This window comes from Harmonia axyridis, chromosome 3, assembly GCF_914767665.1.
Source record: "Harmonia axyridis chromosome 3, icHarAxyr1.1, whole genome shotgun sequence".
In the NCBI taxonomy this organism is placed as follows: Eukaryota; Metazoa; Arthropoda; class Insecta; order Coleoptera; family Coccinellidae; genus Harmonia; species Harmonia axyridis.
The window spans coordinates 35,655,775-35,680,406 of NC_059503.1; the positions used below are offsets into that span (position 1 = coordinate 35,655,775).

The 24,632-nt window shown below is 33.9% G+C and overlaps 1 protein-coding gene and 1 long non-coding RNA gene across 3 annotated transcripts; one reads left to right on the forward strand and one right to left on the reverse strand.

Annotated features, from left to right (window-relative positions):
- Window positions 1-1,286: 1,286 nt before the first annotated feature.
- On the forward strand, window positions 1,287-4,569 carry LOC123676353. Of its 2 annotated transcripts, none has more exons than XR_006746920.1 (2): window positions 1,287-1,407; window positions 3,915-4,569. It is a non-coding gene; the product is annotated as an uncharacterized LOC123676353 (long non-coding RNA). The 2 variants fall into 2 exon arrangements; XR_006746921.1 differs by lacking the exon at window positions 1,287-1,407 and adding an exon at window positions 3,623-3,718.
- On the reverse strand, window positions 4,120-23,701 carry LOC123676351 (arrestin domain-containing protein 3-like). The gene is made up of 9 exons (XM_045612213.1): window positions 23,399-23,701; window positions 20,774-20,844; window positions 17,389-17,498; window positions 14,714-14,882; window positions 14,408-14,661; window positions 12,429-12,552; window positions 9,717-9,831; window positions 9,574-9,664; window positions 4,120-5,787 (listed from the first exon to the last, which is right to left on the reverse strand). The coding sequence occupies exons 1-9, from the start codon at window positions 23,520-23,522 to the stop codon at window positions 5,727-5,729; spliced, it is 1,119 nt and encodes a 372-aa protein (XP_045468169.1). The 5' UTR covers window positions 23,523-23,701; the 3' UTR covers window positions 4,120-5,726.
- Between the last annotated feature and the right edge of the window lie 931 nt (window positions 23,702-24,632).

Genomic DNA, 24,632 nt, shown 5'->3' on the forward strand with positions numbered 1-24,632 from the left:
ATTTTAATGAGATGCTTTTGGGAAGATACATTTGTCTAGCTTAGCCCTGAGGATGGAAATAAATTTTTCCGAAACGTCGGCGAACTAACAGAGTATTATTTTCCTGTTTCTCTGATCCTACACCACCAATCTATAGTGAAATAAAGGAGTTTATTCTATGAGATATAATTTACCTTCATTTTATATGAACACCCTGTACCTAAGTGAAGAGATATCTTAAAAAATAGTTATAAACGAACTATTTAATAAGAATGGTTCGCTTTACAACTTCAACATACCTCACTTCAATAAAAAAGATTACCAGCGCATCTAAAGAAAATCAGGGGTCTGTCCAACTGTAAAATAATAATAATAATAATAATAACATATATTCATCATCAAAGTTTACATATACATGAATTAAACAAAAAGATGAGATATTGGAAAGACATTAACATGAACATTAACAAAATTTTGGATTACTTTTTGAAAAAGAAATAATTATGTTCAAAATTTCTTTTTCTATAGATATAAATAAAATCTCAACCTGCGGTAGGATCTCTTGTAACAGAAATATTGGGATACTATTTTCCAATATTCTTCTTGAATCCCCTATAGTTCCAATTATGTGATCGACTTAAATGTTTGCACTGAGCATGAAATTGTTATGATCTACATTCAAATTCTCAACACTGACGGTCTAGTAGTAGGTAATATTGGATTTTTTTCATATTCATCTTGAGTTTCTCTGATTTTGGTGACGTGATCAATATATGAAATTTTTCATGAAATTGAAATTGAACGGCCATATTCAGAGAACCCTGAGTCAGGATTTTGCCATTAACATACTCAACATACCCTGAAAATTCTCAGTCTTTTTTTAGGTCTTTCCATTCAAGAGTAATAGTGTTAACGGACAGAATCGAAATTGAGGACAGATCCGTTATCAGTATGACAAATCGTTTCAGACCGTTTCAAATCGAATTCGAAAAATGAAGTGAATCGTTCAAGGAACGAGCGCTAAAAAAATAAACGAACAAATGAGTACTTTTATATTCTATTCATCCTAAATTCACTGAACAAACCTGATCTAATCCCGTTTCACCTACTTTGTCATCTCTTCTTTCCACATCCAATATAATATTCAGTAACAGAACACATCTATCATTAACACTCACGCAGAAATATGTATATATTTAAATCACTTCATTCAATGAAAATTATACCTACATCCTTTTTTTTTCTATGAATAAGTAGCTTCAATTATTCGATGTTGAACAAGTTATAATTTGCAAACATGCAAATTTCTCACGAAACTGATTTTTATCTCGGAAATTTATCATAAAAAGTGCTGAAAATTACTTCAAATATACAGTCACCATGAAGATGATAACTTGGAATTGTATTTTTGTGCTATGTATTTTTCTTGTGAGTATTCAAATTCAATGTTAAATTTTATGTATCTCAGGGTGATGAAAATCAGATTGCCTATAGTTTTGACCCCACAACAAGAGCAACTACACTAGCAATATATACCCTATATTATACCTGCAGTGTCTTACCCAAGGGAAGATAAAAGGAGATATATCTCCCACAGGAGGAATATTGGAAGTCAAAACGCTCAAAAATTTAATCGTGCAAAAATTGAATAAACGAGGTCATCAACCAGCGGTTATATCAAAAGGCTCAATCTGATCCGACTGTCATTGCCACAATCAGTATTTATGTACAGTGCATCCCATTTTGGGTGAGACAGCCAGGTTTCTCGCTTGTTATTTAAGATAGAGCCTTGGGGTTTTCACGTTCCTGTCCTACTTTTTCGTGAAACTCAAGTTGGTCTAATCAGATTTTGCATAACTGTTTCCGTTCAAGAGATACAGGGTGATTTTGGAAAGTTATTAGAAATAATGCTGAGGTGAAAACTATGTCTGAATCAGAATTCTGTGTAGAATCCAGTGGCGTACTCAATTTTTTTTTTCGGGGTATGGTTTTGAAGATTCAACACAAACCTATATTTTTTTAAATGGAACACCCTATATATCATTACTTCGTTGAATTTGTCATTTTTTTCCCTTCAAAATGATGTATGATACGATGTAAGTAGGATGTTCAAAAATGTCAAAAAAACACTAAAACATCAAATAATGATGATTTTTTGTGAATAGGCCATGCATTTTCTATGTTTCAATAAGGGGATTATTACTTTCGATTTCTAAAAGTAGTAGGTCATTGATGATACAAAGATCCTTGTTGTTATTATGGCTACTATGCATTTGGGAGCATTGTTTTATCAAGTAGGCATTGGAGGGAAAAAAACCAATCTGATCTAGCTGTCATCGCTAAGAATTATTGTTATTGATTTTTTTATATGGGAAATCCATTGCCCTTAACAAAAAAACATCATTATTTGATGTTTTATTGTTTTTTTAACATTTCTGAACATCCTATCTACATAGTACCATACATCATTTTGAAGGGAAAAAAATAACAAATTCAACGTAGTAATGATATACATGGTGTTCCCTTAAAAAAATATAGGTTTGTGTTGAATCTTCAAAACCATACCCCGAAAAAAAATATTGAGTACGCCACTGGATTCTACGCAGAATTCTGATTCAGAGGTAGTTTTTACATCAGCATTATTTCTAATAACTTCGGAGATAAAGGAGGGGTCCGAAAAGTATCAATTTCCAAAATCACCCTGTATCTCTTGACAGAAACAGTTATGCAAAATCTGATTAAACCAACTTGAGTTTCACGAAAAAGTAGAACAGGAACGTGAAAACCGCAAGGCTCTATCTTAAATAACAAGCGAGAAACCTGGCTGTCTCACCCAAAATGGGATGCACTGTACAATCAGGCTCTAAATGCCAAATTGATGATAAACAATCGCGTTATCCATGATTGCAATTTCTCCAATTTTTTTAGGACCCTAAAGTACATAAATGAGATCATATTATACCCAATTATTCCTTTGTCGCCAAGAATCTCTTTGTCGGAACTTTGTATTACATTAGGTACTTACTGCGTTAACATTTTCACTCACAAAGATAGGTTCCTAGGTTTAGTATATCTTTTGATTAGTTTGTGGTGGATGACGTGAACATTTTCTAATATATTCCCCATCAGCTGCCAGCCCTGCTGCGCATATCTTGTAAGGCAACTCAAAATACATTCTTCGAAGTGTCAAATTATACTTTATGACTGTTCGCTCGGTCGGAAGAAAAAGGAAAGCCTATTTTTTCGTTTCCGTAAGATTTTTTCGAAGATATTTTGTTTTATAAATCTTCTCATGAAAGTAATGAACACAACAAAAAAGAATTATCCAATTTCGTGGAGTCGTTTGAACGTGATGCTCTTAAATAATATCCATAAAATCCTTTTTATATTCCGTGTTCAACTTTTAATGTGTATTGCATGATCTCAAAACTAATCAAAATCTTATTCTGAGTGAACAAACTTCTTTGCAAAATTAATTCAAAAGAAGGAAAATTGATGCATGCAAATCTTCAAGTTTTTCGCATTTGAGTATTCAAATGCGAAAAACTTGAAGATTTGCATGCATCAATTTTCCTTCTTTTGAATTAATTTTGCATGATTGATTTGATTGATTATCACCTGTCGAAATGTCAACTGTTGTATGACACTTGACATTTCGACAGGTGATAATCAATCTCAAGAAGAAAACAAAAACTTTACTTCGTTTATAACTCTTTATCCCCTCAGGGCTTATGTCTGGGTACGCAACTGTAGGTATACCTGCATACTAAGCCAATATGACTGTTCTATTCGTAACGAGTTTTTTTTCGAAATTGTAACTACCTATACAACATTCAGTTATATCAAAAATAATCATTTCATAGCACCGAATTCCATTTAAATATTTAGCTACCTAGGTTTCGTGAAAAAAATCCTATAGAAAATTATATTTTCAGATGTTTGTTTCCTTCGTTCAATCGCAATCTCAACAAGGTCAAAACATGCAGCAACAAGAACAGAACCGAAAAAGACAGCAGCAAGGAATGGGACTTGGCTTAGGATTGGGCCTTGGTTTGGATCTAGGCATGAATTTGGGTCGTTAATATTTGGACCAGATTCGGAAAAAATAACGAGTAGAAGACAAATTCCATTCCACACCTCTTTATAAGGAAACATTTATTAACTATGACAAAAAAAATTAACAACCATATAAATATACGATATTTTTTCTGTTAACTACATATCAACATTCACAATATTAACATTCATAAATTCTCTTCTCGGATATATCCTATTTGTCCTATATATAAACATCAAAACTGTGTAAATCAATCTGAAAATTCGAAATTCATACAAAAAATATATCTGAAAGAATATCACGATCATATTCAATAGGTTTATGTAAAATAATATTTTTTCAAAAATCGCTGTACACAGAAATTGCCATGGAAGTTTTCTATTTATATAGATTAAATTTATACAGTTCGTTGAAAGTCATTGTTTTAAATCATCAGAATCTCATATCGGTAAGATGTTTCAGTATTTCATAAGTAGTCACTTATGAACTAAAATTTGGCACATCAAGAAACAATAAAATTTGTATTGATTTTATTTGTTCTGAATATTTAGTTTTTATCCTCCTTTTTGAATATATTCCCATTTACTTGAGTATTTTATTTGGTATCGATTTGTCGAATCTCCAAATGAAATATTTCAATCCAATGATCTTTATCTTTGAAGACACTGAATTATTCTATTGAACTGTACCTACTGAAATAATTACATTACATTTTGTGCGATGAAATAACAGTTCATAAGAAAAATTTAGTTTATCTACTAAATAACACATTATTATAAAAAGCTAATGAAAAAAGGCAAATTGATTATATTATTCTGCATAGTTGGAACTACAAACACACTGAGTAGGTAAGAATTTGTACAATTGTAATTCCTATAACTTTTTTCAAAATTCCTACCACCTACTATGATGGTTATTGAGTAGAGCTGTGTACAAGGATTTTTAATATCGAAACATATATCAAGAGGTATAATTGTAAATTTGGCCACATTACATTGAAGTTAAGGTAACAGACTTTTAGTAGTATTTTGGGCAGACATTCAAAATATTCAATTCATAATAGCAGGGCTATTTCTTTGAAATTATAACCGATATTATTTTTGCGCTAGCGCCAGCAAATTAGTTGTGTTCAAATTTGAAACATAATAAAATGTGGTATTGGCTAATATTCTCCCATCAAAAAATTAAATTTTTCAAATCACAATATTACATAAAACAAAAATATAAATAAATTGAAAAACATATGAAGGAATTTTAAACACAATCACTTGATAAAAATTTTCTTGGTTAATATTACGCATACTAATACCTATTCATTCAGACTAAAGGGTAAAGTTTCTATCAGGGTCCTTAGAATATTCATTAATTTTTTTTTGATTAAATTTCAATATAAATAATTTTTCTTGAACCCCGATCCAATTCCTATAATCACCGTAACATCTGTGTGTCGAAAAAGTTACGCATAATAAAAACTTCAAAAAAGTTCTATCGTAAACGAGAACTTTCCCCACACATGATTAAAATGAAATTTCATATTTTTCAATGTTACATTTCGGCTAAGTCGATTTGGATATTACTTTTTGTTTTGTAAAGTTACAAAAATTAAAAAATTGACGCTATTTTACTTTATATTCAGTCTTCACGAATTGATCTGAAAAAATTAAAACCCTGCTTCTTATTGCCATGTTCCTTAATTTTCTGCATTTTTGTCCACTGTGACGTAGAGCGGTTTGTACAAAACAACAGGTTCTCTGCAAAAAAAGTGATATATCAAATAAGACCACCAAATTAAAAAGTGTGCTTATAATAATCGATATTTAATACACATCTTGCTGAGATTTGTTTTCAAATATGCAATTTATTATTCAATATATAAAAAAGCACTAACTTGGAGTCAGGAGCTTTTGAGCGCCAGTTCAGATTTAGTTTACTTTGATGTCTTTGTAGGTTAGTTCATTCTAATGAAAGGTTCTGATGATGCGATTATCATTTCAAATGAACAAACTGAATTTCAAAATATTCGAATCTTGAATCTAGTACGAGATCAATATAAAATTTTGTATGGAGCTGAAATAACTCACTCACTCGTATCGTTATCTCGGAAGTATTGGATTTTGTTTCCCTTATTTTTCATTAATTTTCTTCTGATGACGCGATGAACACAAAATTTTGCATAAAGTTTGAAATTTGATCTCGATCGAGTTTGTAGTTTTGAAATAACCAGCAGTTGAAAATTTCTCATTTTCTCAACTCCATCTAAAATTTTATGAAAATCATCGTTATAGTCTAAAACAAATTTATATTCTACGAATCAATTTGTATAGGTACTATTTCAAACTATTTTGAACTAAAACCTGTTGACGAAAAATCTTATTTTATGGGGTTATGCTGGAATGGGTCAATTCAAGCCCCTCAATTTTTAAAAGTCAATATAACTGATAATAAGCAAAAATCAAATTTCAATGTGTTTTATCGGGTACAAACGTAAGAGTAGAATAATACACCTATATCAATGAAAATAGTTATTTATAATACAAGTGCAGAAGGCATTGATATTCTTCCACGAGTTCAAAATTCAAAAACGAGCCACGTAGTGGCGAGTTTTGGAATGAACGAGTGGTAGAATGAGCCTTCTGTACGAGTATTATACATTATTTTTATCTAATTCATTGCATTTTCATTGAAATTAATGAAATATTTCCATAAATATAATTTAGTGATTTTTGCATTGAAAAATGTTGGTTGGCAGAACTGATTTCTTTAAGGCAAATTGATGAATTGACAGATAAAGCCGTGGCGGAAAGTTCGGAGTACCAACATAGAATAATAAAATATAACCATGAAAACTGTTTCTGATATATTCTCGCACGATTTTGTTCTACAAGATGTGGAAGAATGAACGGAATAACCACAGAATTGGAGAAATTAAATACTCAAATCATTTTTTTACACATATTCAAGTATCAATTTCAGTATTCTCTGCGACTTTTCGAGTTTGTGAACCACTCTTCCCAATGATTTAAGATATTCTACATGTTTCTCGTTATTGAAGGTTTTACAATAAGAGGTTTCATTTTGCCAAAAAAAAAAAATAAAATACGAGTATATTTTAAAGAAATCTATGGATGGCTTATTACATTGTTAAGAGGATGATGTGCCCTTAACGATGGAAAACAATATCAGCCAAAAGGCCACAACAACGGTTACACCGCCATATCCATTTTATGAAATTTTTCAAGACCAATTCGCACTTTTGCGTCTGTATGTCCTCGATAACTTCACGAGTTTCATCTTTGAGGACTCGAAACTCCACACTTCTTCATAAAAAGTATTTCAAGAGAGAAAAAAAATGTATTTTAAGTGTAATTATTTTTTATGGATTCAAATTTAAATCGAATAGATGCTTTAGGAAACGTGGAATGTAATGAACAATAAATCTGCTCAACTGAATTCTAGTGAATAAATAATGAAATACATATATGAATTGATTTCAGGTTTCAAATCCTTCTGCTGAGTTTCGACTTCATGAAATGCTCGAACATTTTGCTTGTTTTTCCTGAATATTATTTGATGAATCAACCGGATGATGCGGATGAACCATTATTTTAAATTCGACTAGATGTTGCAGACAATCTCGATGCAGAGATGTTTAAGATTACTGAATTTGATAAAAAAAATCATTTGTGAAATTTTTTGAAATTAAAAAAAAAATTTATTTAATTTATTCTTCCAGGAATCTAGATTTACCCGAAAAAGTATATAATGCCGCCCTCCATCATTTGCCTTTTCTCTAGAGCGGGCCCTTCGTTTTCAAGTTCTTCTTCTCAATTTCTACTTCACAAAAAGATTGAACAATTTGTTTTTTTTTTTCTTTAAGATTATCGAGTAAAGTAAAGTAAACAATCGGATGATGCGGAAGAACCATTATTTTCAATAATGCGCCCGCGCCCAATACTACTTAATTTGATATAAAAAATGAAAAATATTTTGATATAATTAAATGTGGTTTGCAATAAAAAATATATTTCTTAAGAAGGATATGATGCAAATGAAAAAATTGAATCGTTTCTCGGATATTTTTCATTCCATTCTGAGGAATCAACATTTTGATTGAGAATTGAAAAGAAAAATAATCTAGAAGCCGCCCCAAGTGGAAATAAAATTCATTTGGCAACGTTCAGCGAAGCCGACAAGCCTGATGAGTGCGTATGTTTTTTTAACGTCAATAACTCGTAAACAGCACTATGAACAGATTACGCGACATCTGGATATTCATGAGTATAATACAGGGTGGCCATTTGAAAACGAAACAGACGAGATTACAGACGAAATAAAGTTTTTCTATAGAAATACTCGGACAGGTCGATTTCTGTTTCGAGGGGGACAACTTAAGATGTAGGTTACGGACGCATAGCGCTTCAACCCTTGCTGCTACAACCCCCACCCCCAATTTTTGAATAGGGAAGATGGGGTGAGTGATACCTCAATTTAAAGGTATTTTTATACTGATTTCAGCACAGTAATTGTTTTTTCATTTTATGCATTAGTTCTCGGAATATTCATGCGTTAGTTAGTTAGGAAGGAAGCCACAGTCATGGTTGTTTTGAAGCTCAAAATGTCGATTTTTCACAAAACACTACAAGTGCCATGAAAACACCACTTCATTTTCAAATACTTAGTTAAGAATATTTCGAGAACTAATGCATAAAATGAAAAAACAATTACTGTGCTGAAATCACTATAAAAATACCTTTCAAATGAGGTATCACTCACCCCATCTTCCCTATTCAAAATTTGGGGGTGAGGGTTGTAGTAGCAAGGGTTGAAACGCTATGCGTCCGTAACCTACATCTTAAGTTGTCCCCCTCGAAACAGAAATCGACCTGTCCGAGCATTTCTATCGAAAAACTTTATTTCGTCTGTAATCTCGTCTGTTTCGTTTTCAAATGGCCACCCTGTATAATGCACCTTTGATGGTTTTGATGCCAATGAAATTTGTCGGTAACATTCCTGTTGACTGAATTAAATCTCATTTAGTATTTTGAATTTCAACACATGTGATTTTTGAGTATCAAGCTTTAAATGCCGCCCTAGTTGACCGCTAGGCGCTCACCTTACTTCCCCTCCAGCGACAGCCCTGAACGACGAGGAATCGACAAACCTTGTTTTTCGTCAACATTACGGACTACAACAGCAATATTCTTAATAATTCTTGAGATACACGGTTTCGATTCTTCACTACCTTGTTTCAACATCTAGAATGTTCCAATCAGTTTCAGCATTGCTGAAAGCTGCTTCACGACAATCCAAAAGTGCTTCAGTATTGCGAACTATGACAGCAAAATTTCAACAATTTCAATTTATTGTTGAAGCGTGTATTTTAGCATTTTGACGTAGTTTTTACTTGTCAAATGTCAAAAAGGAACTGATTCAAAAGTGCCAGTTGCTCAGATAGCGTCCTTTTCAAAATGAAACCTCTTATCGGAAAACCCTTTATAACATTTAACATATTTTTAGTTATATGTATCGCAACATACCTCAAATGGTGTTCGTTACCATCGTACACCTGTCCCAAAAGGAATTCAGGACCGATATACCTGCCCCCTTCTACGTGAGAGCACGCATGTTCTGAAACGTCATCAGTTAGTGTTTTAATATGAGATTCAAAGAAAGTACTAACCATATTTTATTGTCGGTGTCTGGTTACTGTTCGGGATTCTAAAGGGTACTGTTCCAATCGTTATCGGGAATTGTATTTGCACGAGATCAGGCTCCTTATCGCTATATAGGCTCACCTGCAAATAATTTTCACTGATCAAAAACTTTGAGTGAGTCTAACACTTTTCGAAGTAAAGCTTTTTTCGCTTCATAGTAAAAACCCATCGACGCCAATCTTAGGTCATAGTATGAAAGCTGAAAGTTTATTTACTCAATAGGGTCAAGTAGAAATGTTTACCAACAATTTACATAGATCATCGTAATGGATTTGGCAGGTAGCGGTGGCTTCATAAAATTGGGACTCAATAATGGAAAGCAGTGTTCCACTTTACAAAGTGTTGGTCGATTCAAAAAATATTTTCATTTTAAGATCTAACATTAAGATTTAATTAAGGAGGTTTCGTTTCACTGCGGCCTAATGGTCTTTTGTGCCCCCATCAGAGCTATTCTCTCCATAATGTGATATACAGCTCGCATTCCAGTTCCAGAGTTCTAATGAACTCCAATATCTGGGATGGCTTCAAAGAGCCCAATTCCCCACTTCTACAAGTTTCGTGTCCAAAGCAGGTTTTGCGTTGGCTAGCGATGGCGAGACATTCCTTCATCAGATGATCCCGAGTTTCTTCCTCCTCCCCACAGAATCTGTACACGTTATTTTTTGTTAGACCTATTCTCATGAGGAGTTTCCTAAGGCGATAATGCCCTGTGACGAATCCAGTGAGGAGGTGAAGCATATTTTTAATAAGATCCAGATACTTCTTAGATCACGTAGAGTCAAAGTTTCGAAGAAACCAGGAAGAGTCCGCCAGAATATTTCGCTTTTGGTTTCTTCCTGCTCCTGAAACTCTTTCTTGTAGGGACATTTGTCTACGCCACACAAATGTTTCGGGTCGATGAAAGGTGTTTGTGCTCCTTTTCTAACGAGTGTGTTGGCCTCTTCATTCCCTTTAATTCCCGAGTGGCTGGGAGCCCAGATTAAAAAGACCTTGTAATTCTTCCCTAATTCATTGAGTTTTCTTCGGCACTTCAATACCATCTTAGAATCAATGATATGTGAGCTCAATGCTTTGATTGCATCCTGACTATCAGAATGTATCGCTATATCGCATTTCTGATAGTTTCTTGGTAGGTTAATTTTAACAAATCTTTCTATTGTAAGTATATCTGCCTGAAGGACACTTAGACAGCGGCCTAGCGAAATTGAGCATTTGGTACCAGTCCCGAATACTCCAGCGCCAGTCGCCGTCGTGGATTTGGAACCATATGTGAACCATTTGATGCTATTCTTTTTAAGAACTGGGATTGTAGATTTCTTTTCCCAATCTTCTTTTCTTCTTAGTATCGTAATGAAGGTTTCTTCGATGCTTATTTTCTTTATCATCCCGTCACTGAGAAGGTTCACTGATGGTAAGTAATTAGTCAACGAGGACCAGGCTCTCTTATTCCTAATTCCCTCATTGCCGGTACCGTCCCTAGATAGTCTTGGATTGGCCTCTTAGGCCACTCTCTTAAACACTAGATGAAGAGGTGTGAGATCTGTAATGATCTCCAATACCCTAGTTGGGCACGTTCTCATAGCTCCAGTGATACAAACATAGGCTAACCTATGTATTGTAACATCTTTTGATAGTCGTCCAAGTAATATTCGATAACTCCGGTATATTTTGTGCGAGGAGAATTTTAACAGAATCCACTGCATTCAGCGCATAAGCTAAATTATTTTCTATTTTACAGGTGGTCCCCGAAAGTGGTGAAACACGATTTTTTTAATTGCCAATGTCTTTTTCTTATATCATACTCATAATCTCCATAAAATTCTGATTTGGAAATACCCACTTGACATATTTTACCTGTGGTACTTTTTCACATATGTACTCACTTTTTTCAAAAATTTCATGGTTTTCAAACTGAAGATCATATCTTGAAAACCGTTCGAAATAATTGTACGATTTATTTTTATTGAAATCCCGAAAAGTGTTCAAGTCTTCTGTAAATTTACGGATCTCTCTACAGGTGGTCCGAAGGACACTGCAATTATTTAAAAATGAAACTTGAAAAATGTCAATAAGTCCATTTTTTCAAATGGCAAAGATATTATCTTCAGTTCAAACCATTATAACCATGAAATTTTTCGAAAAGTGTAGCCTACGTCAAGAAATAACATATATAAATGATGACAAGTGGGGTATTTCAAAATCAGAATTTCATGTAAATTATGAGCATTATATAAAAAATGGGCATTCCCATTGAAAAAAACAACTAATTTCGGACCAGCCGGTAAAGTCAAAAATAATTTGAACTTATGCGTTGAGTGCTATCAATTCCGTCCAAAATTTGAATAATTCTCCTATCCCAAAATTTACAGGAGTTATCGACCGATCGAGCACTATTGACTCTCCCTGTATATTATTTCAGCTTTCATTCATATTACATTATTATTATTGGTCCCAATATAATGCTCCTTTATTACCCCCTACCTGCTACTTGCCGAGATGATCCAATTGGACATTCCAACTTGACCCTGGTGGGGAAATTGCTTACCGAAAATTTCAGTTTTTATACCATTACATAAGTCTGACGTCCCCAGGCTCTCATACTCCTTATTTTATTAAAGTTTTATTCAAATTCAGGTCAATATCTTACTAACACTGGTATTATTTCCAATCATACTCACAGTCAAAATATAATAAATTTGTACCAGTCTACAAAAGCCAACTAAAGTTGTTGGCATTGGAGGAATCACTAAGCTATTTGCACTGTCCCATTTGCTTCTTGTGTGTGGTTTGACATTGCTCCCCCTGAAACAAGTACAAGAAGTTTCACATCTTCCACAAAAATGTTTTTTTTTTCATCCCGAAAAATGTATCGTAAATCTTTGGGACAATATTATGAATAAGAAGCATTTCGTAGTTCACTAGGGTATGTTCATGAATTGTAGAACCATATACTATGGTAGAACCTTAGGACAATGTATACACAGAGAGATGGCAAAAAGAATGGCACTCACCAAATATCCGGCCGATAAAATAAATGGCAAACAAATTAGAAGCAAAAGCTGACGACCGAAAACGTTTCGATCTGACACATGGCAAATTTTCTGAAATCAGGCACGAAGCACTCTCTCAAATCCACGTATCAATCGACAGAATGGTATAGACAGATCAAGACAAAGCAGAAGCATTCGCATGGATAACATGGATGAAGAGGAAAAATACATATAGATGATCTCACGGAAAACTCCCTGCAAAGAGGATATAATAGACCCAACCCCCACGGAGAAAGTTCGGAAAATCATTTCCCCATAAGAAGAAAAGACGCCAGTTGGACCCGATGGTATCTCAGAAAAGACTTCCAGATTTCCAGACAGATCAGTTGAAGCTCTTACAGGTATGTGATCACATTCTGAAATTAAGATATTTGCTACATAGATGGAAGAGAGCCACCGTAATGTTCATACAGAAGCCAATAAAGGATCAGAAGTTTCCCAAAAGCACCGGCTGATCAGCATTCTATAATCAATTGAGAAGCTACCGAGAGAATCACTCGGAGAATCATCCACTTCCACTTGGTCGACAACATCAGGCTCAAGAACAAATTCCTAGAAGAACAGTTTGGACTCCGCCCCTTACATTCCACCACAGATCAGCTATGGCACCGTATGTCACGATGGTCTCGTTTTCAAACTGTATGAAGCGAATGTGCCCCTTCCAATGTGTGAACTCATCCGTTCTTTTTTTCAAAATCATTCCTTCAGAGCAAACACCCACAAAGACTCACTGACCCTAAAGATCTCAAAACCGAAGTCCCCCAAAGTAGTGTGTTGTATCCTTTTCTGTATTCAGCATATACAATCGACATGCCCAAGTCTGACCTAACTTTTCTAGCTAGATACGCAGATAGCACTGCTATCATGGCCAGGTAAAAATCCCCCGATTAGCAACCAAGTAACTTCAGGGTGACGTAAGCCATCTGGAAGTAAATGGCTTATCAAAGTGAATCAAAATAGACCATTAGCCTGTCTCATAAAGTCAGAAATAGTCTTTCTGCTTTCTTTCAAAGTTTATTTGCCACATGCATAACAAAACACATGAGGATGATTTACACAGCTACTTCCCTTAGTGAATGTCATTGTTTCAGTTCAATGTTGGATACTACAAAGAGATGAAAATTCACACAAAATGATACTACAACTACACTTGCGAAAATAGAATAAATACTAAATATAAATAATAAATAAATAAATAAATACTAAATAGAATACGACTAAGAACGATGTATCTGACTTTGACATTAGTGGAGATGAAGCAACTATGTGAGGGAAGGGTTAAAGGGAATTCCAAGAACATAATAAGTAATTTAGAACATGGTATTGAGTAGTGCGGGTCAACCTAATATATGAAGGTTAATTCAAGTAAATACAGGTTAATTAGAATCTAATTTTGAGTAGGAAATTTCTATTTTGAGGACTAAAGATATATTTATTTCCTTATTTTTGACTGATATCAGAACTATCATCAGTTAACCTGTATTTCAAAAACATAAAGCTGATAGAAAAGATATGGTGACGTTTTTTATTTACATTTACAATTAGTTTTTTTAAATCTGGACTCTATTCGTCTTTTTTTATTGTCTTGTGTTATTGGTAATGCTCACCTGTATTCGAAGACCAGAAATTTGGAATCTTTGCTGACTCCAAGAACACCTCTATCTATGAAGAACTCACAGCATTGTTCTAATCTAACAACCAACCTAACTTCATTTTCCGATTGGTTGTCGATCGTCACCTTCAATTTGATGCTTTCTTTGCAAACATAGGCCGATCGCTCGAGAACACCCCTCAACATGAGGGTGCCTTTCTTACAGCACCAACAGCAAGTACTCTTCCTATCCTCCAACACTACAGGCTTCTGAAAAGGATATCGGTTCTACTTGTTTCGAAAAAACAAACAATCTACTCACTAGGTACTGCTCCTCCATGCAGTCAATATGTGGTCCGATCACTGTAAAATATTTCATCCCTTGGGGTGGGCTTGCGTAAGGGATGTCGATCGTCACTTTGAAATAGTACCTTATGTAGGTCGGCTTGCTCTCGAATGAACATGGCAGACTGGATTCGGGAAGCGAGAATCTAGGAGATAACAGATCCGAATTATTATTTTCTTATTTAAGGCTCACAACATCTATTATCCAGTGGTATTCAGCATCGGTCAATTTCCTTCATAGAATAAACCGAATGCATTCCATATTCAATAAATTCCCGAATAATTTGAGTTTTTTTCATTATCAGCAGGAATTAATGTGCAATTGCTCGATCAAGCTAAATGTCCTTAATTCTGTCAGCATTAGACTTCATATATACAGGGCCCCCGCAAGGGACATCAACGCCCGCGTGCGGAACATATTTTGGCGCCCCTTAAAGGGGGTAGGTGGAGAAAAGCACTGCTTGATAATCGAATTTTTTTTCGTTTTGTTGAGAATTTAGTGTAGAATGGTTGAAAATCTATCAGCAACCTTCATTGCCTTAAGAACTTTATGGTGTTAGTTGTAACATGATACATTTTTAATGTGTTTCAAAACTTAAGCTGTATTCTTCTATAAATTATTCTTGAAGGCATAAACATTTGATTAGGATCAATGCAGAAATTGAATGGATGTTTTTCTAGATTTGGCTGTTGCAGAATTTTTATATAATCAATCAATCAATTTTATCGAGTATCTCTTGCTCTATATCTAAGATTGCCAATCCAGAAAATCTTTCTTATGACATGGTAGACTTCAAAAAGTTTTCAATTATTTTTAATCTAGTGAATGATCTCTTACCAGAAGCAACAGACACAGGTAAAGTGAGAAGGATTCTTGAGGCAATACTAAGATTCGGTAGAGAAGAAGTAAGATTATTTTCGAAAATATATTGTAGAATTTCAAGAGGATTTTCGTTTCAGATAATGAAAACAATCTTAGGGCTTTTATCTCGTTGAATAAATCATTTTCTTTCACGTCAGCCTCTTTTTTTCCTAATCAGTTAGCTTTTGTTGAAGAGATTGACAGCATTTTAATAGATATTTATCATTCAATTCAAGAATATCACAAATAAAACAAAAAACGTTATCGTAAACCTACTATTTAAGGAACTTAGTGTTTGATCAATTATTTTCAAAAAGAAATTTATTTTGAAAGCGATTTTTTGATCTTGAGGTGCCTCATCCGTCTGTTCATAATCGAACAATTTTGGTTTATACTTTCGTCTTACAGTATATAATAGAGAAAAACCTTGATCTATCTCAAGAGCAGCCGCTAGTTTTCCAGCTTCCGCAAGTTTTTACACGAGAACATTATCATCCCTATAATTTTTGAAATGATCAACTAAATTCTTCAAATAGTTTTGGCACACTTTAATGTCAATCGCTACACTTTGCATCATTTTGCTTGCAATATTAATCTGGAATGAAACATCATAAGAAATTATTATACTTCAAATAAATTCAAAAGAATGAATATTTAATAAAAGAGAAATGTCTATGTCTAGTTTCCATGTTAAAAGTATCATTTTCTGCTATTTCTAAAAGCTAATATTTCTAAACATATTTGAATAAAATAAAACTTTAGCATCAATTCTACTTGACCATCTAGTATCACTTAGGGGTTTTAGATGTAACTGAGGATCATGCTTTTTTATAACATTCCAATCTTCTTGTGGATGAAGAGAAATATATATAAAGTTCTTGTACAATATCAAAAGAGTCCACTGTTTTATTTGAAACCTTAGCAGCATCATTTTCAGTTAAATTAAAGCTGTGTGCAGCACATGCAAAAAATGCCCTAGGATTAGCATCGAGTATGCGTTTTTGTAAACCAATATCTGGCTATTTCATGCCGATTGCGACGTTCGGAAACTTGTATAAATTGCAAAAAAGAAGTTTGGAAAAAAAATTGTTAAAAAAATTTGAGAAATCTTTTTCCAAAACCTTTGGTCCCTCGGTTCTTCATGCGGTCTATAAGAGGTTTTGGCGCCCTTTTAGAGTGGCGCCCGCGTGCGGTGCACGCGTTGCACGCGCGGTTGCGGGGGCCCTGCATATATATTTGTGTTTTTGATATTTGTATTATCTTCTTTTTGTATCATCTATTCAATTTGGGCTATTATTTTACACTGACCATTATCCTATCAAAAAAACCTTGAGAACAGAACTATTTCCATGCCCAATTAACCTAGCAGTATTTTTTGTTTCATTCCGACAATTCATTTCTCTTTGATTATCAAAGTTCCTATTGTGTATCTATTACAAACAAAATGTAAGTATTTGATTGCAAAAGATGATATAAATAACAAGAGTAAATATTAGGGTTCTTCTTCTTCTTGGAGTGCCTATTCGCGACGAATGTTGGCGACGAACATGGCTATCTTCACTTCACATATTAGGGTTATACAGTTCAATACCAAAATAGTCTCATTCTATTGAGCAGTGTTGGAACATTTTAGGCGCAAAAGTAGTGAAATAGTTAATGGGAGGAGTTTGGTTGAACACATTTAGTTTCTAATGATGACATTGTTGTCAAAACTTCCTAACCATTCCATGGATAAAAGAAAGACGTTGTATTGTAATGAACATAATGAATAGAAATCGGCAGACACGAACCTGAAAGGGAATTTGTGTAGGCCTCTTGGTAGAATTGGTATTGTAGTTTCAAGGTTTTTTTCACCCCATATCACTTGACGCTCGTCGATGAAGTATTGATCATCTTTCACCTGAAAGCAGGAGTATAATAATATATCATCAAAAAAATTTATAAATTAGTCATTACTTATGATTCAATATCTTTAATCATCAATATTCTATATTGAAATAATATTCGAAACTCCACAAAGAAATACTACTACCACTAGCGCAGCTAGGAAGGGTGGATCTTAGGGGCTGCGGTCCCCAAAATTACCAACAACTCAGAGAAAATTTGCCAATGGAAGGAACCCAGCATCATTCATTGCTTCTGAAATATAACCATAAAATTCGAATTCTATTACCACCGGGTAGTAGTTCAGTAGTTGAACACCATAATACAAAATTATATGAAATGAATTTAAAAACAACCAACGAAATAACCCTTGAATATAAAATCAAGATGTGGAAGAATGAATTATAGAGAATTCCCGATTCAAAACTTAGTGCATTATGAGAACTTTCTAAATATGATGTGCAATTAGCCAAAAAACATTCCAAAAATCAGAAAAAAATCTCTACGAATTGGTTAGTGAAACGATTTTTCTGTAAAATACTTATTAAAATCTATCAATTTATCTCTAATGGTGGATTTCATAAAACTTTTATCGTGGTGAATCGAACAAATTATTTCCGTGTTCTATTTTAGTTCATAAAACCCATCGTAAGACATGATATTCATACTTTTATGAAAAATTTTCTGTTTTTTTTATTAATGTCGCTCACGCAATTTGGTTAAAAATTACAATTAGAAAAATTACTCAAACAGAAAATATTCGAGATTAGTTTCGGTAAATAAGAAATAAATGGAAAATAACATGAAATTTCAGTCAGGTAAGCAAGCTTCCATACAAATTTCGTTACTTATCATTATAGGAGAAACAGTTTAACCAAATATAACTGAAACCTCAAAAACAAGAAATCTGTTATAACCGACAGTGTCCAAGTTTGAAGATGGAGTAAAGAGACTTGTATTTCATGGTCAGATGTACAGTTGAAAGAATCACGTAGGACACAGCGTGACGCTGTGTCCTACGTGAGCGATTTATTGCGAGCGATGAGAGCAACGCGACCAAACGCGATTTATCAAACCTTGGAATATAATAGCGCTGTCCTACGTGCAGTCGTATCGGTCGTAAAACTGTTTCAGGCAAATTTCGCGCTCTGTCGGCGATCAAATTATTTGATATTTCCAAGCGGAATTCGCGCGAACTTCAGTAGTTCTTGTTGATGCAGGCACGTTTACTTCGACCGCTCTACAATGAATGATTTAAACGAAGTTTTAATACTGGCTGTTAGAAATTCCAGTATACTCTGGGACAAGACTAATAAAAGATATCATAATCGACTGTTGGTGGATAGAGAATGGAGTAGAATTGCCGATGAACTGGGGCAAACAAGTGAGATTGACAAATTAACTATAGTATTATATACACTGAGAGAAGTGTTTATTTGATATTATCGAAAATGCATTATAGTTAATGAATCATTTATTGGATCTATGGTCAAACAAATATTAGTTTCATGGAAATAAATAATTTATTTGAAATCCCACCAATAATCATCATTTATTATTCCACTCCATTTATTTACGCATAACTTATATTACTAATGATGAAGAAATATCCATTTGAAGGAAATAAATATAGTTGAGGTTAATATATCATTGAGTAATAATAAATAAACCTTATTTAAATGTAATACGTAGGTATCCATGCAGATTGAAAAAAAATATTTCAATTCAGTAATGGTTTTGGTTTACGTATTTCTTAGATTTTTTTTTGGTTGTTTCTATATAGTCAAATGTTGTAGGAAGCAATCTAGAATAACTGTGGAATAAATTTGGAGAAGTCCTTAATTGTTTATATAAGTGGTGAAACTCTCCAAAATTCATTCGTTCCAAAAAAAATTAATTTGTTGGATTTCTCTTTCTTCCCATTCTTCTGCGTCTTACAATTAGCATTTTTGAAGCCACATTTTCACATATGAATAATTTACGTTTTCTTGACCACCTCATTATAACTGTTTCTCTACAAGCGTATGACAACGGACTGATCTTCCGCAATGCACAATCCCAACCCAACCCAACCATATTTATGTCGCGTCGTGTCGCGTTTGTAGATTTCAACGTAGGACAAAAAAAGTCGCGCTGCTCACATCGCTCGCGTAGTACATAAAATTGGCGTCGCTCGCGTCGTAACATTAGTCGCTCACGTAGGACATAGGGTAACAGTTTTACGACCGATACGACTGCACGTAGGACAGCGCTATTATATTCCAAGGTTTGATAAATCGCGTTTGGTCGCGTTGCTCTCATCGCTCGCAATAAATCGCTCACGTAGGACACAGCGTTAGTCGCTCACGTAGGACATAGGGTCATGCTTCAGAGTAATAAGCGACAGCATCGGTGAAAATCTAATTCAGGGAATATTAATTTATACGACATCCTATACAATTTCAATAATTGTAAATAAAGTTTAAAGAAGGACAACCGCCACAAAGAGATAACATCACTTTGAACTAAGGCGGCATAATCACCTATGGCGAAAATCACCTAAGGTGATTATGCCGCTTACACATTCATTGCTTCCGAGTAAAACAATAAAAATAACATTTAAGTAATACTGCTTGAAAGGAAGAAGAGACTATTTGAATAATTCAGTTTGTTAGATTTGTCTATCTAATCACCAAAATTTGAGAATTAATTATAAATTAAATTGGTTAATACAAAAATCTGTACAACGACACAGAATTCGACGCAAAGTATCGAAACTCAAAACATTTGACACGGAAAAATCTGGCGATTCTTACGATGTATTATATATAACTCAATTTAACCGAAAACGTCGCTTATGCACTTTTGCCCTTCAACCTTCGATATTTAAAATTATTTATTTCTATTATCATTAGTATCCACTTTGAGTTGAATCTCCGAATTTGAATATGAATTTTTCATTTGTAATTTTTTTTTATCAATCGACAACTTACAACTCACACCGCTAAAAAGTCCTGAATTTTCAAAATGTTTTCAAAAATGTTTATCTTCTTCTTCAATATCATTAAATTAAAACCAAACTACATAATTGCATTAAATTAAGTCAAGATTCTATAGAATAGTAACACCACTATACGAACAAGGAGCATTCGAAGCCCTATATTTACATTTTTTAAATTGTTCCACATAAACAACTACAAAGAAAAATTATTAGGATAAACTGGTCATTCATATTATTGAAAAAAAATATGAAATATTAAAAACTAAATTTTCTTTCTAATTGGTAAGGTCATTCCTTCTATAAAAACTTACCGTTTTTCTGTCTCCTGAAAGAAGAACTTTCCATTCTGCATGCGCCTTTCCTCTGAGTAAAATTCTGATAGCTGAAAAATAATATATATGAAAATAAAAATATCATGTTCGTTGTCATAATTTTTGAGCGCTAGTTTCTGGGAACGGTGAAGTTCGACTCACTAATAAAAAATTTGAGGTCTAAATCAATTATGTCTTTCAGGCCACGTCTGCCACGTACATGAAAACTCTCGAACATAATTAGCTAGAGATGTGAAATTTTTCGTGTTGGTTCAAGGACGAAAACTCAGTTGAGTTCATTGGACAAAATCTGTATTATAGTTCCGGATCCATGTAAAATTTTGTTTTCTTTCCAAAAATCTATTGAAAAAATAAATATCCGGGAGTCGAAGTGAAATTTGGAAATAGTTTTAAAATAGTGAATGTTTGAGCCAAATTTCATGATCGTATATGAGGCGATTGAAAACAATTTTTTTTTTTGTGAAATTGTTCATTGATGAAGTGTATTTTTCAACAATTCAAAGCTATGTTTTTATGTGAGTCTTTTTTTCTTTTTGTAGTTGGAAGGTCTAAAAAAATCTAATATATTAGTAAGATATGAGTACCTTCAAAGATTTCTCACAATTCTAGTTCTATGAAAATATTCCGAAAAATATAAACCGTTACTATACAAACCCTAGAATATGACTGAGCACAGCTTATGATAACAAGTATTTCATTTTTAATTTTCATATCGTATTCAGGAGTGTAACACTAATTTTTCATAAGAACAAATATCATTGCCAAGTTGTTCCATACGAGACGGTTCATTCAAACATACAAACCACATACAAGCAATAGTTCTACTAGAGCTTCTGTGTAAAGACCTGTTTATTCTACCTTTGTATTTTTGTTCTATTTTTGGATCGTGATCGATCTTGGTTGATGCTCAATAAATATAATATTGATATGTATGATATCTAAAGGTACAACTACAATGTACGCAAAAATTGTAACTTAGTTTGAAATTTTTGATTTGTATACTATGAGGTGAATAAACATATATTATTATTATTATTAAAGTTTTCTAATTCAAAAGTATTTTGATTATTATGAATCATAATCTGACTTAAACAGTGTGTAAATTTGAAAATGTACTACCGTTAATATCTCGGCCCCCATGTAAAATTAGAAAAAATGGAAAAAGAGGTAAACTTCAGTTCCTTCGGGGGTACATTTTATACGGTTGGTTCCAATTAATTTGTATCAACCCTGTGAGCGCGATGATAGCAGTGGCGTACCCAGACATAAGAAGAAGTTCTCCAAAGAATTTTGCTTACTCATAATAAGATTGTGATGTATAAGGTTGTGTATAATGGTTATTCCTCCTGGGGGGATATATCCCCCTTATCCCCCCCTTAAGTACGCCACTGGATGATAGCTACCCCTCAGATCCCAAATGGGGATTGAGTGACATCTTGTTTTTAAGTTAATTCGATTGACTTTTTTTGTTAGTTAAAAAAAGAGAATAGAATAGTTACGATAGCAAGAGTTGCAAGGAAACATTGAAATTTGAATTTTCAAAATACTGTTCATTATTTTGTGAAGAAAAATATAACTTTCTTTCAAATTCGGCCATTACGTTTTGGAAAAATTGAACTAAGATTTCTTGGTATGCTGTGTGTAATCTTCCTTTCAATTCTTCCACATCCCGGGGCTTTTATACACAATCGGCTTTGAATGTCACCAGAGGAAAAATCTAAAGTTGTCAAGCCTGTGGAGCGTGATGGCCATTCAATCGGCCCTCTTCTAATAATCCATTTCTCTTGCAGACTACTCTACTACTACTCAACTCCCCTGTCCATTTAAGATTTTAGTGGTTGCTGTCAACCGCTCACAGGGTTGATATAAATATATTGGAACCAACCGTATAAAATGTCCCCTACGAACCAATATTTACATATTTTAGCATTTTTTCTGATTTTGCATGAGGGTCGAGATATTGAAGGTAGTACCTTTTCAAATTGACACTCTCCATACATGAAAAAAATATTTACATATACTTAGAGATATTAGATTCCTTCAATCAATGTTTCAATAATAAAGTTGCATAAAAAAAGGTTAATATAAAATGGAAAACTTCAGTGATCTTTAAAGCCCATATACGCCATTTCCCTATCACGGCTGACTCTATTACATTCCAACAGATCCCTTCAAATTGCAACCATTCAAGCTTTAAGATTTTCGATATGTGTATAACATAAAACCACATAAAATAAAACCACGCAGTAAAGAACCAGTGGAATCTTGTTAGTAATAGCTTTGAAACACATACATATACCTATCTCATCAAAAGAACTACACTCATGTGCCAAATTTCATTGGATTACATTAATAGTTTGTAAGAAAATTCCAAGAAGTTTTTTCTAGATTATCAACATAGTTAATACTTAATTAAAAAAAAAAATTTTGTCCTGATTTTGCCGAAGTGAAATTATTTCAACAATGTTATGAAAGAGAATTCGAAAATATGAAGCACGGAATCTCCTGCAAATTGTACAATCCGACACACCCTTCCCCACGTGTTCCACCAGAGTAGCCAAGATAAGACACGATATAAAAGAAAAACATTCTTTCAAAACTCACTCCTCAATTTGAAGTTTTCGATGGTGTCCAAGATTACGTTTCCATTTATTTGCTCTCCAGGATAATAGTATTCCTTATCGAGCCTGATATCAAACTCTCTTATATAATCCATCTCTGTTAACATATTCCATAAATACCACAAAAATGTAAATTTGAAGAGGATTGAAGAACGACACAGATATAAAGGTCAAATATTGTTGATTCGAAAAAAAAATAGGAAAGAAGATTGAAGACACTTAAACTATGAGCAAATTCACTGTAGTGAGTACCCTGTCCAGTTACGACTGAAGCTTTCCACCAAGTCAGCTGTTTCTTGTGGAATCAATAAAACGGTACATGCTCAGTTTTCCCTCGTGTTTATTTTCCACTAGAAATGTTGAGGACTTTCCTTTTCCGCTTCATGAATGAGGGCTATTTGCATATTCAATATGCTGAGGGCGCTTGTATCGATAAACGATATAGCAACGCAAGCTAAACGCCAACGAAAGTCGGAATAAGGCATGTATGGCTGTAACAGCGTTTAATTTTGAGGATGCACTAGACCTACTTTGAGATTCATTACTTCGGAGTCGACTTCATTATTGATTCATGTCTCATCTCTTTCTTTTAAGACTTGGCCAGAAATGTGGAAACTGGATATAGGAATACCTTGTCCTACTTTTCTTTTTGTGGAGGTTTGATTATTCGCGACAGGGTTGTACAGATTGAGACTATTTAGATTAGGAAAAAAACTTTTTTCACATATCTCTCAAATATTTGTTTTGAAATTTTTTCTTTCGTAGAAGGAAGTCTCATTGGGGCTACATAACTTCACTAACGTTAATTTGATCTATTTCATAATTATATAGGACCGCGTACTTCTAAGCCGAAGATCAGCAGCCCGGGGCCGGGAAAGAAATTTTCCGGTTACGTCCAACAATCCACTGTTTGGTAAAAAATTAACAGTGCTGTGTTTGATTTGGCGATGGGACACTTCCTGAATTTCCCTGTCTATTTTTCGAAATTGTTCCATGACTTCTCACACAATCCGCCCGCCCTCCCCGACAAGTGATCTTTGGCCAGTCTTTCCCTAGCTAAGTTTGTGTAGGTGCACCCTCTCCCAGAGGATTACTATGTTTCATCCCGAGATCGCTGGTGGACTCATCAGTTAGGCAATCCAGTGATCACTGCCTAAGACACACCCTCTCACACCTTGGGGGAGAGGTGACTCTGCTGCAACGCGTCGACCCCTATA